Source organism: Drosophila tropicalis, unplaced genomic scaffold (genome assembly GCF_018151085.1).
Source record: "Drosophila tropicalis isolate 14030-0801.00 unplaced genomic scaffold, ASM1815108v1 contig_859, whole genome shotgun sequence".
NCBI classification, from domain to species: Eukaryota; Metazoa; Arthropoda; class Insecta; order Diptera; family Drosophilidae; genus Drosophila; species Drosophila tropicalis.
The window spans coordinates 9233177-9252234 of NW_027173353.1; the positions used below are offsets into that span (position 1 = coordinate 9233177).

The 19058-nt window shown below is 43.0% G+C and overlaps 7 protein-coding genes across 8 annotated transcripts; 3 read left to right on the top strand and 4 right to left on the bottom strand.

The window, feature by feature from the left end:
• Positions 1 to 258: 258 nt before the first annotated feature.
• Positions 259 to 3457, bottom strand: LOC137581882 (arginine/serine-rich protein 1). The gene is made up of 6 exons (XM_068296266.1): positions 3185 to 3457; positions 2184 to 2578; positions 1754 to 1884; positions 1081 to 1671; positions 713 to 1017; positions 259 to 556 (listed from the first exon to the last, which is right to left on the bottom strand). The coding sequence occupies exons 2-6, from the start codon at positions 2382 to 2384 to the stop codon at positions 459 to 461; spliced, it is 1326 nt and encodes a 441-aa protein (XP_068152367.1). The 5' UTR covers positions 2385 to 2578; positions 3185 to 3457; the 3' UTR covers positions 259 to 458.
• Positions 3458 to 3578: 121 nt separating this feature from the next.
• Positions 3579 to 5186, top strand: Dph2 (Diphthamide biosynthesis 2). Its single transcript, XM_068297736.1, has 2 exons — positions 3579 to 3800; positions 3853 to 5186. Exons 1-2 carry the CDS (start codon positions 3630 to 3632, stop codon positions 5107 to 5109), a joined length of 1428 nt encoding a protein of 475 aa, XP_068153837.1. The 5' UTR covers positions 3579 to 3629; the 3' UTR covers positions 5110 to 5186.
• A 39-nt stretch (positions 5187 to 5225) lies between these two features.
• UQCR-C1 (Ubiquinol-cytochrome c reductase core protein 1) lies at positions 5226 to 7290 on the bottom strand. Its single transcript, XM_068297737.1, has 5 exons — positions 7103 to 7290; positions 6634 to 6840; positions 5869 to 6568; positions 5721 to 5812; positions 5226 to 5659 (listed from the first exon to the last, which is right to left on the bottom strand). Exons 1-5 carry the CDS (start codon positions 7169 to 7171, stop codon positions 5315 to 5317), a joined length of 1413 nt encoding a protein of 470 aa, XP_068153838.1. The 5' UTR covers positions 7172 to 7290; the 3' UTR covers positions 5226 to 5314.
• A 52-nt stretch (positions 7291 to 7342) lies between these two features.
• Positions 7343 to 8443, top strand: CycC (cyclin C). The gene is made up of 2 exons (XM_068297742.1): positions 7343 to 8050; positions 8106 to 8443. Exons 1-2 carry the CDS (start codon positions 7463 to 7465, stop codon positions 8319 to 8321), a joined length of 804 nt encoding a protein of 267 aa, XP_068153843.1. The 5' UTR covers positions 7343 to 7462; the 3' UTR covers positions 8322 to 8443.
• On the bottom strand, positions 8341 to 11292 carry LOC137582944 (phosphatidate cytidylyltransferase, mitochondrial-like). 2 transcript variants are annotated; one of them, XM_068297740.1, is made up of 3 exons: positions 10885 to 11027; positions 8635 to 9458; positions 8341 to 8578 (listed from the first exon to the last, which is right to left on the bottom strand). In XM_068297740.1, coding segments are annotated over exons 1-3 (990 nt in total). In that variant the 5' UTR covers positions 10886 to 11027; the 3' UTR covers positions 8341 to 8413. The 2 variants fall into 2 exon arrangements, with proteins under 2 accessions (XP_068153841.1, XP_068153840.1); XM_068297739.1 differs by lacking the exons at positions 8341 to 8578; positions 8635 to 9458 and adding an exon at positions 9680 to 10798 and having other exon boundaries at positions 10885 to 11292.
• Rrp6 (exosome component Rrp6) lies at positions 11264 to 14684 on the top strand. Its single transcript, XM_068297735.1, has 5 exons — positions 11264 to 11572; positions 11629 to 11810; positions 11884 to 13294; positions 13487 to 14416; positions 14480 to 14684. The coding sequence occupies exons 1-5, from the start codon at positions 11429 to 11431 to the stop codon at positions 14552 to 14554; spliced, it is 2742 nt and encodes a 913-aa protein (XP_068153836.1). The 5' UTR covers positions 11264 to 11428; the 3' UTR covers positions 14555 to 14684.
• On the bottom strand, positions 14619 to 17105 carry LOC137582945 (glycosaminoglycan xylosylkinase homolog). The gene is made up of 4 exons (XM_068297741.1): positions 16092 to 17105; positions 15429 to 16006; positions 15160 to 15360; positions 14619 to 15098 (listed from the first exon to the last, which is right to left on the bottom strand). Exons 1-4 carry the CDS (start codon positions 16368 to 16370, stop codon positions 14891 to 14893), a joined length of 1266 nt encoding a protein of 421 aa, XP_068153842.1. The 5' UTR covers positions 16371 to 17105; the 3' UTR covers positions 14619 to 14890.
• Positions 17106 to 19058: the final 1953 nt, after the last annotated feature.

A 19058-nucleotide genomic window follows, 5' to 3' on the forward strand; every position in this document is an offset into this window, starting at 1 on the left:
AGATTATCTAGTTGTTTTGATTTAATAATACCCAGAAAGGTGACACACTAATTTGTGAATAAAATCTTGCATTTATAAAAACGCAGAGGTGCCTCTTAGTAATAATGAATTATTCAGAGCTTCTAAGTGCAATATGTAGATTATATTTCAAAATACTATTTACTCAGATTCAAAAATGCACTTACATAATTTTACGTATGGTATTATACCATCTGATCTGATGTCTCAAGCGACAATATCAACATTGAAATTCATAAATTAACTTAAGGGACAATTCATATTTAATTGATTGGATTGGATGTCATGTTATTATATACAGGAAAAAACACTAAACACGATTGCTTAAAGCTAATCAGTAACTAGGAGTTATAATTAACTTAAAGATTTAAGAGATATACGGATATTTGTTGTATTAGTTGCCTACGCCGGTGGTTTATGCCATCAATTCATTCGATTGTCTACTTGAGTAAGTAGTCCATTTCTGATTTTGTGGTGGACATATATTGGTCGAGTTCGTTATCCAGATCTTCACGCTTCACTTCTGGCTGTGCCTTGCCTAAATGACAATTTGGAGGAAGAAAAAAGATATGATTATTTGATAAAAATTCAAAAAGAACAGAGCAATTGAAACATTTTAAAACTTTTTTTCTTCTTTGTAGTTAGATCCGATCAAATCCTTTGGCAACAATGACCCAATCTGTAACGCTTTTACCTGAATCACTGCGATTAGCACGATTACGACTGCGTCCTCGGCGAACAGCACCTGCTTGTTGCTGGTGCGGTTTCGCCTTGCCACCCGGTGCTGATTTTCTGTTCCTCCTGTTGTTGTTGTTGTTGTTGTTGTTATTCTTGTTACCGTTTCTGTTGGCAGCCTTATTGGCCACTTTGCCACGACCTATTGGCCTATTAGTTGTTGTAGCCAATCCAGCATTTACCGCAGCGCGAGTTCTGGAACGAGAGCGGCGGGATGTCGAGGCAGCAGCAGAATTGACAGCCCCAGGAGCAGCAGCAGCAGATCTGTGAGAAAAACAGAAGAATTGTGATTCGTGCCTTTACTTCATAACATTTTCTTTGACTTACCGTCCCCGTTGGCGTCCACGTCCAGAGAGGGAGGCTGATACACCCTTCTGGGTCTGATTTGAACTGTTCCGACGTTTCTCCACACGTCCACCGGCTACACCGCGCAATTTACTTGCTCCACGACGAGGAACTCGGCGATTGCCTTTCCCAACAGCTGGTGATCCTGCGGCTGCTTGGCCTGGACGTACGCCGAGGCGCTGCTTGACAGACACTCGGCGTCCACTTGAACTCGATCTTACTGCTGCGCCACCACGGCGTTGGGCGCCTGCATTACGACCGCCAGCAAAACGATTGCGACTCTGTGAGCGAGGACGACTTTGAGACCGTTCACGACCACGACTCTGAGAGCGAGAGCGCACTGGTTGGGCTTGACGGGAACGCGACCGGGAACGATTGCGACGTCCCAATTGCTGCTGCTGCTGTTGTTGCTGCTGCTGCCTGCGGCGTTCCACACGCTCTGCAGCGCCACCCACATTCGATCGCCGTTGACCCAAGCGCTGGCGTAGACCGCCGACCTGTGAAGAAGAGCGTGTTGGTCGATTCGAGCTATTGCTGCGACGCCGTGCATTGGCCACCAAATCGGCACGCATCCTGGATGAAGTAGAATTGACGAACAATTGTAGTCCAATGATGATCTTTTGGTTGTTTTTTTTTTTTTGTGGGTGTTGCTTACGTTGCTACATGTGTCACGTTATTGGAACGCATGGGTCTGCCATTTGGGCCTAATCTCACAGGTTTAACGCCGCCAATGCGAGGTCCGCGGGAGGCACCGCCGCCGCCGCCAGCTGTGTTCCGCAGGCTTCTCTGTAAGGATGCATATAATTGGTTTGAACGAGCGCAGCGTTTCAATGTGTCAAAGAAGAGTCAAGAAGAGTCTGGGAGACTGAGATATAGATATATATATTTCTATATATATGTATATTGGGGTTTGGGGGACCAACGCAGAAGGCGTCTCTCTTCCTTTATGTCTGCTCTTTCACTCCCTCTCATTCATTCTCTCTGTCTCTCTTTTCTCTATGGGGTATTAGGTGTTGTCCTTCCCAGAGATTGCAACAGTGAAATTGTTTTAGTAGTTTTTTTATCTAGTATTAGGGGACACGTACGCGCTTCAACTTAAGGGCCGTCTGCACGGTATGCTTCCGTTTGAACTCCTGTAATAGGCGCGAATTGGCAGCCGACACACTTGGATTCACAATGCGCCGCGAACGACTCTGGGAACGACTGCGCTGAGGGCGCGATTGCTTCACAGCTTGCGATTGCATTTGAGTAAAGCGATCATTCAGAGATATGCCAGTGTGAACCATTGTGAACGTTTATTTATATATATATATATATATATAAAAGTATATAGATGCAATCAAAGAATTCCCTTCTGTAGGTGATGATATGACACTCTTCCTCTTCGACACTTTCTTCTGCGTTATATTAAACAGTTGAACTGTGTTTTATTTTTGGTTTTTGTGTATTGTGTGTTTGTGGGTTGAAACTTGGTTTGCAACTGAAATGTAAAAGAGAAATGATATCAGTTATATAGTGCAAAAGTTGATGTCAGGTAGTCAACAATGACAGAAAAGGATAAAAAGGACAGGTATATTTTGGGCTGACAGCTGCTACTTAAGCCAAATCACTTGGCCCATATCATGCAATCGTTTGATGAATATGAACACCTGGCCTCAGGCAACGAAATATCCCTCTAGCAAATCGAATATTCCAAATTTTTTATGGCATGTGAGAGTAGAGGGAGACAACGCGCGACACAGTGAAATCTTCAATTACGTGGATTTAGTTATGGTTTATGGCCAACGACAATAAAATTCTATTTATAGAAATTGACAGATGCTAGCATAGAGTTGTACTGGTACAGTTCTGCAAGCATTTACTTCTGCCAGCGTTTACTGTGATAAGGGGATAAGCATGATATTTTTGCAAAGCAAACTGGTCTACCATATTAGGGGTTCACTGTATTCTAATTATAGTTGTCACAACAACAACGATAAACAGCCTTGGAGTTGACTCACTCCATGATAGATAAATTGAAAATAAAAATGAGTGCATTCTATGTATACACACATCTGCTGTAGACATTTCGTTTTATTTTACTTACATTTACAAAGCTGTCCTGATGGCTCTTATATGACACTTCCAATTACCAATGCGCAGCACTGCAAACTTCTGTGCCTAAGTTTTTTTTTTCTTTTGGCTCTTTAATTTGTCCTTGCGCCGCTCAATGAAACCAGCAACACCTTTTTTTGCTTTTTCAATATTTGCCTACAGTTAGTAATAACTTGACAAAGTATACTCTTTTGTAAGAAAATTTATTTTGACGCGTAGAATGACAGAAAAGGCAGAAAATTTTTTTTTTCTGAAATTTTCTTATGCCAGGGATGACAGTCCATCGATTGCTGTTGATATCGATGCCACTCCAAGAAAGCGATAAGTCTGTGATAGATATCGGCGGTTCCCAGTATTTAATGAACAATTTTTCAACACTATTTATTGTGTGTTGTCTCTTTGTTTATTTTGCGTTTTTTTTTTAAAGTAATTAAACCATGACAAGTAACGACGGAGGATCAGCGTCAGCTTTCTCTAGCTCAGACACGGCAGCTCTAGAGCGTCAGACAGAAGTCCAGAATGACCAGGCTGTGAGTCTCGAACAGATTTGGAACGAGAGACACGCAAAAGTTAGCAGTGGTTGGATACGGCAAAATGGTTATGAAAGGGTAATTTTAAATCCTTAAATTGTCATACATACTAATCGAATGAGTTTTACAGATATGCCTGCAGTTTCCAGATGACTATTTGCCCCACAGCAATGCCATCAGTGAAAGTCTGAAGGCGATTTTGGGATCGAGTGCCAAGACTTTTATCCTGGCAGATACAACATATGGCAGCTGCTGCGTAGACGAAATAGCAGCGGCTCATGTAGAGGCAGACAGTGTGATTCATTTTGGAAATGCTTGCCGTAGCAAAGCCAGCCGGCTGCCTGTCCTGTATCTGTATCCAGAGCTACCACTGGAGCTGCACGAGCTGATTAAAAACTTGACCACGTTGAAGGGAGAGTGCAAAGAACGTGAAGTATGTATATATCTGGATATTGGCTATCAGCATTTAAATGAGGAGCCGAACGAGGGCGACAATCTCTGCAGACAAGTAAAAGAAGCACTGCAACCAAAGGAACTCCATGTAGAGGTCTATCCATTGCCTGCAGAGGATGCATCTGCCTTCAAACCACTATCGGATTCAGCTGGTGAGCGCATTTGTGTCTTCGTGGGTTCGGATAATCAACGCTTTGCCAACCTCTCGCTTACCACGCCGGCCTTACAATGGCACATTTTCGATGGTGTTTCCCATACACTAAGCGCGAAGAATCCGCTGACAGCCCAATACATTCGTAGACGCTACTTTTATATAGAGAAGTGCAAGGATGCTCAGACCTTGGGACTCATTGTGGCCACTCTTACAGCAGAGGGATATCTTGATGTGGTGGCCCGATTACAGGCTATGGCTAAGGGACGCGGCATCAAGACACAACTCCTTTCTGTAGGCCGCCTTAATCCAGAGAAGTTGGCCAACTTTTTGGAGATCGATTGCTTTGTTCTGATTGGTTGTCCATTCAATAACATGTATAATTCTAAGGACTATTATAAGCCCATTGTCTCTGTTTTCGAGGCTGAGATGGCTCTAAATCCAGCCTGGCATATGAAATATCCCGAGTCATATGTGACGGACTTTAAGAGCTTGCTTCCTGAGGGTCGCAGCTTTCTTCCGTTCGACGAGGCTCTGCTTCAAAAAGATCAACAGGATGTTAGTCTCGTAAGTGGCCGGATGAGAGGTGGCATATCACAGGACGACAGTTCCGCCTCTCTGGCTGTTGCACCACGAGCTAAAATGGAACTGATGACCAATAATACTGGCTTAAGCTTCGAAGATCGCACCTGGCAAGGCTTGGATCCCGCCTTAGGGCAGAATGAGCCCGCTGCCGTGCAGCAAGGCCTTAGTGGCATACCCATCAACTACTCACATCAATAAAACAAAAATATTCCTACAAACTTAACCAGAATACAAAGTCGATCAAATAAATGTTGGTGCACACATATTTTTTTAAATATTGTAGGTGTTTTTTATATCTGAATTTACTGATCCTCTTGCATTAAATTTGAATTTCTTGAATTAAACTACTCGTCCAACAATCTGCGGAGTCCTGGCATTTGGCCGATTCCTATCCCACTCTTACTTAGACTCTCAACCAGTACATTGAGGAGCGAATTCTGTTATAGTCGGGCAGATTTTCAACGGGGCCGACAGCAGCAACAGCTGGGCATCTGTCATAGATGTATTTCATAGCCACATCACGGACATTCGACACATTGACAGCATCGATACGCTGCTCCAGTTCGTGTAGAGGGATGCGGCGATTGTAGCACAGAATTTGGCGGCCAATATCCTCACAGATGGGTGTGGTTCCATCCAATTGCAGCAGCATGTTGGTCTTCAACAAGTTCTTGGCGCGCTCGACTTCGGCTTCAGTGACCATGGTGCACAACCGCATCCATTCGGACTGCACATTGAAGATCATGTCCTGCCATGTGAAATTAAAGCGAATTAAATTGTTCATAGCTTTAATATCACTTTGATCTTACCTCGCACTGCAGGGGATCGCACACGAAATAAATTCCCCAAAGACCGGTGTCTTTGTAGCAGGTATTGAACGACTGGAAGCTGTGGCACAAATCTGCAAATTAAGGCGGAAATTGGGTATAGTTCCTTTAGAGATACTCAACAACTTACTGTCCTCGGCGCTAGCACGAGCCAAATTGGATGCATTGTTGGCGCCACCGCCCTGAGAGCGATCCCAAGCACCAACCAAAGTGTTGGCCACCATCAAAGGAATATTATCCTGGTCGGTCCAGCCGCAGCCCTCGACAGCTACAGCAACATGGGCCAGAGGAAGGGAATCATCACGGACGCGCACCTCAGAGCCGGTAAAGCGGCAGGGTGTCACTTCTGGTGGCAAAAGGCTAGCTTCTAGGCGGCCCAAATTCTGAGTGGCCAGTTTGACGAGTTCGTCGTGCTTCACGCCACCAGCACCAGCCAGGACAATGCGCGAGGCCTTGTAATGGGTCTGAATGTAATCGGTCAAGTCGGATTTGCCAATGGACTGAATGTTTTTGGTGGGTCCCAAGATGGTTTGGCCCAAGGGAGTGCCCTGGTAGGCGGTGGCATGCAAATGATCGAAAACTACCTCCTGCAGGTTACTCTCAACTTCCTGCATCTCGCGAAGAATGACCGAACGCTCACGGGCAATCTCTCCCTCACCCAGCTTTGAGTTCTGAATGATATCGGCCAGAATCTCCACAGCCTTGGGCACATCCTTTGACAAACACTTGGCATAGAAGACAGTCTGCTCGCGAGATGTGTAGGCATTTAGATGAGCGCCCAGATTCTCAACTTCTAGTTCCAGGTCAGTTTGCGAACGCTTGGCTGTGCCCTGTGAAGGAAAATAATCTCTGATTTAATACAATTGAAACGAAAATATATTGGAAACTTTTGTACCTTGAAAGCCATGTGCTCCAAGAAGTGGGCCACACCGTTGTTCTTTTCGTTCTCCGATCGCGAGCCAGCATCGATCCAGAGGCCAACGGTGGCTGTGGAGGCACCCGAATCCTCGCTAGCAACGCGCAGTCCATTGTCCAACTTGGTCACCTGCGTGGCGGGTATATTCAGCAGGGTCTTCTGCAAAGTGGCTGCTGACTTGTAGCGCTGTTGGAAAATATAAGCGATATTAAAAAAATTAGATGTAATGTTATATATCCCAAACACCATAACCTCAAAAACTAAAATATTCGCTAATAAATTCCAGAGCTCCGTGAAATTTGCTAGATTTGGCCAAATGAAGGCTACAAGGTATCTTAAATATTATAACCTAGTCAATAGCGTATTGCATTATTCTATTTTCTTTTTACACCATTTACAATTACGTAATTTCAGTCCGTAATCTTCGACTAGCAAAAGACGCCCTTACCTTGATCAAATCAACGCCACGCATAAATGTGCGCATATTCTGCGTTACTCCTAGCACACGCAACGCCATTTTTTAGCTTTGTTTCGTTTAATATTCCAACAGTTGCTTAAAATTATTATTTTAAACCTTTACGGCCTCGTTCGTTGCGGGTGCCGATGAAAAATCCACAGCTGACTAGGGCTGCGCAATGCAAAAGGTGCGAATGGGCACATTAACTTTTCCCAATATTTTTATGTCGCAGTGTGACCACCGTTTTTATAGTGTACTACTTTTGTTGAAACAAACTTAAAAATTTAGCTAATAATAACAAAATAGTAACGAAAATTTACCAGTCGACTACGAACAGAACAATCGGTTGCTATGGCCGGCAACTTTTGGCAGAGCTCGCACTCCCAGCAATGGATACTGGACAAGCAGGATCTGCTGCGGGAGCGGCAACATGATTTGCTAGCCCTTAGCGAGGAGGAGTATCAAAAGGTGTTCATCTTCTTCGCCAATGTAATTCAGGTGTTAGGAGAGCAACTGAAATTGCGCCAGCAGGTTATAGCCACAGCCACGGTGTATTTTAAGCGATTCTATGCTCGCAATTCGCTGAAGAATATAGATCCTTTGCTACTCGCCCCCACCTGTATTCTGCTGGCTTCCAAGGTGGAGGAATTTGGTGTTATTTCCAACTCTCGGCTGATATCCATTTGCCAATCGGCCATTAAGACCAAGTTTAGTTACGCCTACACGCAAGAGTTTCCATACCGCACGAATCATATTCTCGAATGCGAATTCTATTTACTAGAGAATCTCGATTGCTGCCTCATTGTTTATCAGCCGTACCGACCATTGTTGCAGCTGGTGCAAGACTTGGGGCAAGAGGATCAATTGCTCACTCTAACCTGGCGTATTGTAAACGATTCATTACGCACAGATGTGTGTCTGCTATATCCGCCGTATCAGGTAAGATCTTAGTTCGGAATTGTCTTGCCAATGACTTACTTTCGTTATCCTTCAGATAGCCATTGCCTGCCTACAAATTGCCTGCGTTATACTTCAAAAAGATGCCACCAAGCAGTGGTTTGCCGAACTCAATGTGGATCTCGACAAGGTGCAAGAGATTGTGCGAGCCATTGTTAACCTTTATGAGATGTGGAAAGACTGGAAGGAGAAAGACGATATACAAATGTTATTGTCTAAACTGCCCAAACCTAAACCGCCTCCTCAACGATGATACGAAATCCCCAATGGGAGACAATAAAAATACATTTCCCTTTAATTATATAAAATTCGATACTATAATATTGAAACTACATATTTATGTGCTTAAAGATATTTTGCATGACCGCTGGAGAATTTTGTGTTTAATATTTTGGCCTTGTCCACAATTTGTTTCGTTTGATTTTTATCTATCTTATTTAGCTTCAAGTCCACATCTCGACTAAAGGGACGACGCTCTGACTTTGATCCGGAGGCAGCCAATGCCTTATCCTGAAATACAATTGTTTACACATTTGTTTATTTTTCTCCAAATTTATTAAACATACCCTTTCCTTCTGTTCCTTGCGCAGCTTCTTTTGATGCAACTCCACCAGAGACTCATCTCTTTTATGTTTCTTTTTATGTTTTTTAGCCATGCGTTCCTGTTCCTCGTCGCGTTGCCTGTCATATTTAGCTTGTGCCATCTTTTCAAGTTCCTTAGAACTTACAGATTTGGTACCCATCGCTGCAGCTGCTTCAGATTTGGGTGTTTTTGTCCAAGACGAACGATCAGTAAAGTCAGGTCGTTCTTTACCTTGGTAAAAGGTACGTTTCATGTTGTTCAGGGCTGCCAGACCACCCTTTAAACCAACATCAGGGAGCTCAAGCATCCATTCTTCACGTTGATCCTGATCTAGAGCTGTTGACCCTTCAAGACCATTGCCCTCCAGAACAGACAATTTAAGTGCAAGAGCCCTTTCCTCCAATTCTACTTGGCTAACATTAGGCATTGGACCAAAAGTTCCCGCCCCATCATCATCGTCATCCTGATCTGTAGGACATTGTGTATCTGATGACTTTTGAATAAGGTCACTGGGCATTATAGGCCCAATAACATGCTGTGTGGGTTCAGATTTAACCAAGTGTGGAGGCAAGGCGGGTCCAAAAGCATCTTCGTCACAATTTACGTTGGGCAGGGAAAAATTTCGTGGACTCTCGACAAGCGATTCTTCCTCATCCCTTCTTCTACGTTTCTTTTCCTTGTGGCGCCGTTTCTCCTTCTTCTGCTTCTTCGATTTTTTAAGCTTTTTGTCCTTATCCCTATTCGTCTTATGTTTTCTTTTGCGTTGCTGTTTATCGCTCTCATCGCTGGAACTGGAATCACTGGACACTGAAATTAAGAATGATAAAAAACCAAAGAAGGAATTTCAATTAAAAAGAATAAATAAAAATTCATGGAAAAACGGAAGAGCATGAAACAAATTATATAGATAACGTTTAGTACCAATACATTCCAAGACAACAAGGACCCATGTAACCCTAGATCAGCAAAAAAAAACTGCAATTATTGTTTTTGGCATCAACTACGATTTCTCTATTGACTGTAAAAACTTTGGGGAGTAAAATATTCTAGACAAAAACTTAACGATGAATGCGCCGCTTACAATTAGTTAATAAATGGCAGTCTCCTTTCGCAGAAAGAGCATCTAATTGGCAAAGGTTTTCATCGCCTTGCGATAGCTGTAGACGATGGACTTAAATATGCCCGCAGTGGCGATGTTCTTGAGTGACTGAGTAACACTACTGCGCCACACAATGTCGTTCACTGAGACCTGTAGAACTTTTGGCAACAGTGGAGCCATTGAAAGATGCTCCACCACATCCGCGTAGTCACCGCGACAGGCGGCATTACTTTGCAGACGACGTCTGAGTTCACGCGGCAGGCTACGCAAATGGTAACTCGTGGCCATTGCAGATTTATCCTGTTCGAAGAGAATGGCCGGACGACGGGAGCCTGGTTCCTGCCCATGCATGTCAACAGCCACATATTTATCCAGCTTACTCATAACTGGTTGGTAGAGGGCAAAGAACTCGTTTATCTGAGGAGTGACTATATTGTGAACCTTTTGCTTGTTTTCACCAAAGATCATCCGAAAATCCCCTTTATAGCTGAGCGAAGCTATGGTGTGGAATAGTTCAAAGGCAGTAAATTTTTCTGGTAGCAATAACAAGGCGGAATGAAAGGCCGATAGCAGATTTCGGTCCAGAGCTGACTTCAGCCGTGGGTTGTCTGCGGGATTTACCAGATCTGTAACCGGTTTCTGCAGGCGCCCAGCCAGATACAAATGCCGCCAATGTAGCAGATCCTCAATAAGATGTTCCTCAGATACCACTCCATATTTAATGGTCAAGCCAAGATCCTCCAACGGCACTAACGTGTTGAAATAGACTCCAGCCCCTATACGCTCCTGGTATTGAGCCGCAAATCTTGGACCGAGATGCCTCAGAGCCGAGTAATGACTTGGATGGCGATGCATGTTCTCAGCATGAAAGCCTAGTGCATCACGCACGCAAAAAACTAGGTCAATGACGCTGCTACTGCTACTCTTACTACTCGAAGATTTCGCCGCCGGTTGCTGCACACTTTCATAACCAAGTTGTTGTTTGACCCCTGACCCATATGCGAATATGTAACTCACACTGCCCAGTGGGAAACGTGTCACAGTACGCCTGTATATGTCCATCATGATGCCAATGGGGTGGTTGGGTTTGCTTGGTTTGTTAGTTGAGAGATTAAATAAACGCTTTATAATTACTTTTTATCCACACGCCGGTGTCCACTTATGTTGATCGAGTGATCGAATAGCAATCGGAAGACTCCCGCAGATCCTCTAAATCGCCTACTGCTACTATTATCGCTGCGTCGTCCTAGCCTGGGTCCACCACATCCACTCTCACCGCCTGGTTTTTGAGGTTTCGGATTAAGAAGAGAGCCTCCCTTTATCGATGCGGTTGCAATGCTGCAAGTGCTGAACAACGCCTGCGGATGGGATGTAAGGGATGGACAAGCCGATTGCAAACACAAGAAAAACATGATGGTTTTGATGGTGGAAGCTGGGGGCCCAATTCTGGGAGGTTTTAGGTCCAGGCAGGCGCAATAAAAAATTTCGTTCAATTCATAAATTTAACAACCGAATATAACACAGAATATGTCAATGTAGTGTTGCCAAATGTTGCCAGTGTTGACAATTAACAAAATTACAGCTGTTTTTTTTATTTCATTCGGAAGAAGAAGAAAACGCACATTTTTTTAACTCGGTTCGAACGGAGGCGCAAGAGACAGGAATTATAGACGAGGACATGCCACGGCCACAGAAAAGGAAGAATGTCGAGTCAACAGAAAAAGAACAAACGCAGGAAGATCAAGAAATGAACAATGAGAAAAAAGAACAGCAGCCGGTGGAGGATATCACATCCGTTGGGAATTTGTCCGATTTCACAACGGTAAATAAAAACGCCTCTCGTTTTTTTATATTTATCCATAATTTATGCCTTTCCAGCAAGCCTTTAGGAATGTGGTGTCCGCCACTCGCAGCTGCAATGCCTTTCCGCAGGGCACGGCTCGTTCTTTGTATCTCAGCTATCCTGGTTACGCCAAGATCATAGATGACTTATCTCAACGCGTGGTTGGACTCGTTGGCAATGTGCTGCAATCCCAGCAGATAAAGGGCGACATAAACAAGTATAATCCGCCTTCAAATAGAAATTGTTTTACCTTAGTAACTTGTTTTATTTTCCTTTGTTTTCCTTCTCAGGCGCACCATGGACGAACAATTTGAGATGGTTCAGGAATGTAATGATATTGTGTTTGAGCGCATTACCACCAATCTGGACATAAAAAGTGGCTTGAGACGTAATCCACAAATGGTGCTAGAGACACAGGTGGATGTACTCAATCCCCAAGCCACAGCGAGTCCAACAACTGGAACGGAGTCCCCATCTTCGACGTCATGGCGAGCCGGCAGTTGGAATCGTTCACCGGCTACGGCACCACGAGGACTAGTGTCTGCCCGCTTGTTTACAGCTAAGAATATAATGAGACCCCAATTGCAGTTCAAGGAGCCAGTAGACAACAATGCTCAGAATCCGTTTCTTCCGCGCCTGCGGGAAAAGCCAAACTGTCTAAAACCTTTAGCTCTACTACCCGAGTACAACGAAGCAGGCAACATCCAATCCTTTTTGCATCCCTATGAGTTTGAGTTGCTAAAATTCGAGCCCCCGCAGGGACAGATGCAAACGCAAAGTCCGGAATTGCCTGCGGCTATGGAAAATACTGAACTAATGCTGGTAGATAATTTGGAGAAGCTGCAGCAAGCTGTTAAGGAACTGAGTGAGGCTTCGCAGATAGCCATCGACGTGGAACATCATTCGTATCGTACTTTTATGGGCATCACTTGTCTCGTGCAGATGTCTACAAGTACCAAGGATTACATTTTCGACACGTTAATCCTGCGCGAGGATATGCAACTGCTAAATCTAGTTATGACTGACCCCAAGAAATTAAAGATTCTCCACGGCGCCGACTTGGACATTGAATGGCTTCAGCGGGATCTTTCACTCTATATTGTCAACATGTTTGATACGCATCGAGCAGCCAAGGCCCTCAATATGGCACGCCTCTCGTTGGCTTTTCTCCTTAAACACTACGTTGATTTGGACGTGGACAAAAGTCTTCAGTTAGCGGACTGGCGGATGCGCCCCCTGCCACAGGAGCTTATAAACTATGCTCGCCAGGACACTCACTATTTAATCTATGTTTACCAGTGTCTGACCAACGACCTACTTAAGTTGGATAATGGCCACCAGCAGATCCTACGTTCTGTCTATCAGATGAGTACCGAGGTTTGCCGGAAGCGGTATGTAAAGCCCCATATAGGCCCGGACTCACATTTGGATCTTGTCCGAAAGACAAAGCAAATCTTTGATAATCGGCAACTACATGCGCTACGCGGGTTGTTTGAATGGCGCGATACCACTGCCCGTCAAGAAGACGAAAGCTATGGCTATGTAATGCCCAACCACATGATGCTTCAAATAGCTGAAAGCCTGCCTCGTGAGATGCAGGGCATTCTGGCCTGCTGTAATCCGATTCCGCCGCTGGTGCGCCAACAACTGCATACGCTTCATCAGATTGTGCTGAAAGCTCGAGAACAGCCGCTGGTCAAAGTGAGTTATCAAGCAAAATCCAAATGCCAGAAGCTAACCGTTACCTGTTCCCTACGACGACCGCTCCTAACAATTGATTGTACTTAAAGATATTTCGAAAATGAAAAGCTTTTGGCCTTGTTCCCACTTGTCTTTCTTATTGAAATCTTTGATTTAATTTTCCTAAATTATCACCAATTTTATCTATTGCAGCCTATTTTAGAAGCGGGAACCGTCACTCAGCGGCCTTTACCCGCCAGTTCCAAGGATTTTAACAGCAAACTTTACCGTCCGCACGACTTTTCCCATCTCGACGAAACTCGTGATGATTTGCCTACTTTACTTAGTAGGACTCCCAATGGCAAGCTTAAACTGCCAGGAAAAACTATAGACAAACAGGTTAGTTCATTGCGTGTACCAGCCATGAGTTTGTTTGGCAAACCACCTGCGCCTACCGCAGAGGAGGAGCAGCGTTTGGCGTCAATCCGTAACGAGAGCCGTGAATTGCGTATGCCGTATAAACGCTATTTAGCCATTTTGCCCTTCACCGCGCAACTGAGAAAGGAACAAAACGCAAAAGAGCAGAGTGAATTGCTAAAACGTCGACTGTGCCCAGCAGATCCCACGCCAGAGCACATTCAAATGGTGGAGTCGGCAATAAAAACAACTGAATCTACAAGCCATCATTCTATGTCACTTAAGGAGCAACTGAAACGTAAACATCAATCAAAAACCATGTCAGAGGATCAAGCCAGTTCCAGCAAAAGGCTCAAATTGGACGAGAACACCAAACCACCTGCTGCTGCCCTACCAGTTAAGAGTGAAACAACTGTTATCAATGTCGATGACGGTGAAAGTGATAATAGCGATGTTGTAGAAATGCCTATAATTAAGAACCCACTAGAACCACCAACTCCCGCTGCTCCAACTTTGTCCAAGCGACAGCAGAAAAGACAGAGAAATAACCAACAGTTCAAGGCGAAAGCACGCATTCAACAACATTCACAGAGTTCGAGTCAACCTGTTGTGCTGCCTAAAAAAGGTGCCCCCAACTTCAACTACAAGAATGTGGACTTTAAGCAATTTAAAGGCGGGGCAAAAAGAGCACGTGGGACCGAGATCAAGGCAGATATACGAGGCAAAGTAAGTTGTACCATAATAAAATTCCTAAGGAATTATTTTACGAAATTTTTTTTTTTTTTTTAGAATCGGCCCAACAATCGGAATAACAAACAATTTAATAAACTGTTTACATTTAGTAATGTAAAAAGAGGAAAATAGGTGAACGAAGGGACCTCGTTGTCGGAAACCGAATCAGCAATTCATTAATTTTTCACTTTACACCTTTATGTTGTAGTTAAAATGTATTGAATTCATTTCTCTAAAATATATTATCTATAAAAAACAACAATTTCCTAAGTTTAGAATGGTTTTGAGCCATTCGAGCATTGACTGATTAATATTAAATTAACTAGTTGCCCTTGCATAACTTTTAGTCAGAAAAAACTTAGATATGTACCTATGAATATGAAGAAATACTAACAAACCACGTAAGTGGTTTAATTGGCTTAGAAATAACAACAACCTAGGAGTACCTTAACTTAACTGAGGCCACATCTACAGAGTTTTTAGCATCTTGTCACCTTCCTTGTCCATACAATATTCCACAACGGCATAGATCACAAGAAGTCTGCGTTCCACTCCACGTTTATGTTTATCGGTGATAAGTGGATATAATGCATCGCTTTTGGATAAACGATCAATGATTTCGGTTAGTACACCGCCGGAAAATACTTGTAAACGCTCCCAGGTGCTTTTCCGTAAACTAAAAATCACAGAAAAGTAGCAACAGTATTTCGAACTTGTGTTATTTGATTTAAACTCACAGACAGCACTGATAAAGGGGCGCCAATATGTCCAAATGATCTTTGTTGGGATTGCCAAAGGATTTGCCATTGTCTATGAGCACAACACGCTCCTCGCGGGTCTCGTAATGATGACGATCTCCGTTTTGCAGGAGATAGTCAAAGATGGCCACATCGATAAGGTCTAGCAAACGCATGGTTTCCATTTTGTTCTTTAAAGATCTATGAATTGAATTGAATGCTTAAAATGGGCTTCTCAATCCTAGTTAAATAATAAATTTAGATCGTACTTGCAGTAATTCATATCATCCTCCCAAACTGCTCTTCTTTCGTCTTTGTAAGTTCGTTGCCAAGGTGATCGTCGTTTAGCTAGCGCTCCTGGTACAATATAAATCATTACTCCTTCAATATTGTGTCTTTTGTCCCCACACACCGTCTCTTCCTCGTTGCAGTAATGACATTTGCCGTAGAGGCAATATTTTTCGTTACCATCCTCATCCGTTTCGATCTTTATAGTGTGCTGCAGTTCCTCATCCCCGTTGGCGTAGATCTCCCTTTTAAGGTTGACCACACGACCCACAACAATCGGTGTCCAGCGAAGATCAAGAACTGCTCCCAAATAGAAAGCGTACACCTCGGCTGCATGCCGATCTTTACCACTATAGACAGCCCCCTCAATGACTTCATCTCGAGGATACCATTGCGGCTTGAAGATTACCTTTTGCTTGTGCGATAAACGCATTAGCAGCTTCAGTTGGGTGCCCTTTGCCAAATTGTTGACGCGAGTAATAGGTTCACGTCGCAATGTTTCCAAAAGCTGGCCCATTGATGAATCATAGAGAGGATAGATTTCATTTTCTTGTGGCCACTGTAAAGGTCATATAAATTTTTTTTTATAATGACACAGATCACGAAAACAAAGAAATTCCTACAGTGTGGTTTAACAGACTCACCCAATTGGCTATATCCCAGAGAACACTGGCGTTCTCATATGTGGCAAATTTATAATTCTTTAGCAGTTTATTGCGAAACATAAAGAATCGAGGATTGCGATTCAAATAGGCCGGTTTGAGATGACGCATCTTGTGACGTATCATGTTCTCCAAGGCTCGAACACTGGCCAGTTGGCTCTCCTCGATATTCAGATAGTACATAAAGTAGAAATTTGCCCCCAGCACGAGGCCCAGAAGAGTGGCAACAATGCCCACAATAATGACAGTGCGTTTATTCATCCTGCTGCTGCAGCAACCTTTTACCGACTCGGTCGTTGCCAACAGACTCTGCTGTTATTTTTTTTCCTGGGCCCTCGTACTACTTTATTTTTAATATCACGTATACGTAATAACAAAAACTAGCAAATTGCTCAATTTGATTGTTGCTACCGCTGGGATGCTGGGATGTTGCATGCAGCGGCTTCTTGTTTTTTTGGCAGACATCGACAACAACTGTTCGCATCAGTCCATTGTTCAGATGTTATGCGCAATTTTTGTTGTCTGTGCGAAAGTGTGATTAATTAAAATGTCAGCGATTATTTGTTGTCCTTTTTGGGGCCATTAGCACAGCCTAGTCGGCCTCTATTTCATTTCCTCTTTGGCTCTGCATGTCCTTGTCACGGCCGTCAAATTACTTGTTAATCAGATTCACACTGCATTCCAATCACTTGTTTCCACATGACCCTTTCCGAATTCTTTGGCACACCTTTTAGATCTCTTAGGCTCCTATACACTCTCTATCTATTTGTTTAATTAATTTAATTGCCCGCCATGGCACGTCTTTTCCCAACCGCAACCACACGCACTCTGACAAGCACTTTACTGCCACCGTTCGAGGAAATAGTCGGCGTTAAGATGTTGATTCGTTAGCCTCGTTTAATTGTTTGGGCAATTTGATTTAAAAATAGTTTTGTTTATGCGAGAGAAATACAAAGGAACCAAAACGTGCTGATGGCCAGCAAAAGCAAAACAAAAATCAGCTGGGCGCAAGCCGGTGCCAGGGCTGGCAATAAAAACAATGATGCCTATCGAAAATATCGATATATTTCAATTTAATCGATTCTTTTGGGAGCGCCAGATTGAATTTATAAACTGATTTGGGACAACTTTTTTCAACGAGGACAAAGAATTGTTGTATTTCTGCAAAACGTTTATTCGACTTGAAGATGATAATTAATAAAGTTTTCCAAGTTCAGTGTCTTTTATTATATTAACATGACCCAAAAATGTGAGCGTGAGAAGGCTCATCTAACCACGCTTATGAAATTACATTTCTTTGCACATACTATAAATAATGTGTAAAGTCAAAGGTCAAAGAACGCAACTCCCTTTATGGGTGCCATCATAATGGTGGGTTGATGTGCATACCTACAGACGGAATCTGCGAGCTGTGTACCTGCCACAGGTCATCTCTCTCGATGGTGAACATTTGTTAAGTGTTTCACGGTACACACACACCCACACAGCCACACAAATTGCACACCCGCACATTTTGTAACGAAATGGCAAATATACTTGAATTAGCACACTTTTGTATACACGGTAGAAAAGTAAAGAAAAAAATGAAAACAATAGTTTTAAAATAATACTAATAATAGCCAACTACTTGCCATTAACTATATAAAAATAAGACGCTTAGGAACTTTATTTGGTATATTATAAAGTATATATATTTACCTCACTATATGTATGTATGTATATATTTTTTTCTGCCGTGTAATCCGGTATTTGCTGGGCACTCTTCTCGAGTGTGGAGCCATGACACCCACCACTCCTTTCTTCCAGGAGAACAAAGCAAGTATAAAACGCCATGGCTCCGTGTGGATTTTGGAGCGAGAAGTGCGGTCCTTGTGCCAACCAGACACATATGGTGCGGCAGAATAAACCAACAAATGATAACGGCACTCGAGCAAACAACAATAAAGGATGGAAAGCACGAAAATCGAGTAAATGAAAGAAATAATGGTTTTTGGCACAATGTGTAACAAGTAACAAAACGCACGGACACGTCCTTGCCACCTCCTTGTGGTGTCTCCGTTGGCCTGCGGCTGCTTCTGTTCCCATTGAACGGGTCGCCGGGGAATTCATCTGATGCTGGTGTTGGTGATGGTTTAGCCCAAAATATGTAACACCCTTGCTAAGGCTCTCTGGCAGGTTCCTGGCCGATTATGTACGGCATACACCCACGGTAAATACCAACAAAAGGCTTGCCATAGTTGTGTGTAAATGTTTTGCAGTCTGTGCGTTGTTCATATTAAATGGAGCCAATTCTTTTGCCTTCAACTTGGTACACAATTGTGGAGGATAATCGGTTTTCATTGCCTTTAAGAAACCATGATATATATAGTTATCTATCACTAAATTTCCTATCTAAAACTATGAATTCTCCATAGGGACTTGTCGCATACTTCTAATTGATATTAATTGCATAACCACTTATGTACATACATACGACGGAAACCTCTTAAAAACAGAAATGAAACAATTTAATTAACACAGCAATTTCCGAAAATGACAAACTACAGAAAAACCATAGAAAGGAAAACACTCAAAAAAAGCAATAGGCAATCGAAATTCTGTTAAGCCCGTTGTCTTTATACCCTTAGCAGCAAGAAAAATCAAAAATATATTAATTTAAAAGACCATCAAAAGCATTTTAAGGAATACAAAGAGTTGTTGAAACCTTTGAGAAAATACCCTGAAAACCAACTCAAAATTGTTCGTTTAGAATACTATAAGAGAAGAGAGAACTTATAAGTCAGTATAGCTAAAAGATTTCTTGGTTACCCAGTTTTTCTAGGAATTGCCACTCTTGATACCCTACCAAGCGAGGAAATATAGTAACTGGGTCAGAACCAACACACACACACACACTCCTAAACATAGACAGAAAGCAAATGAATATTTGAATACATACACATGTGCATA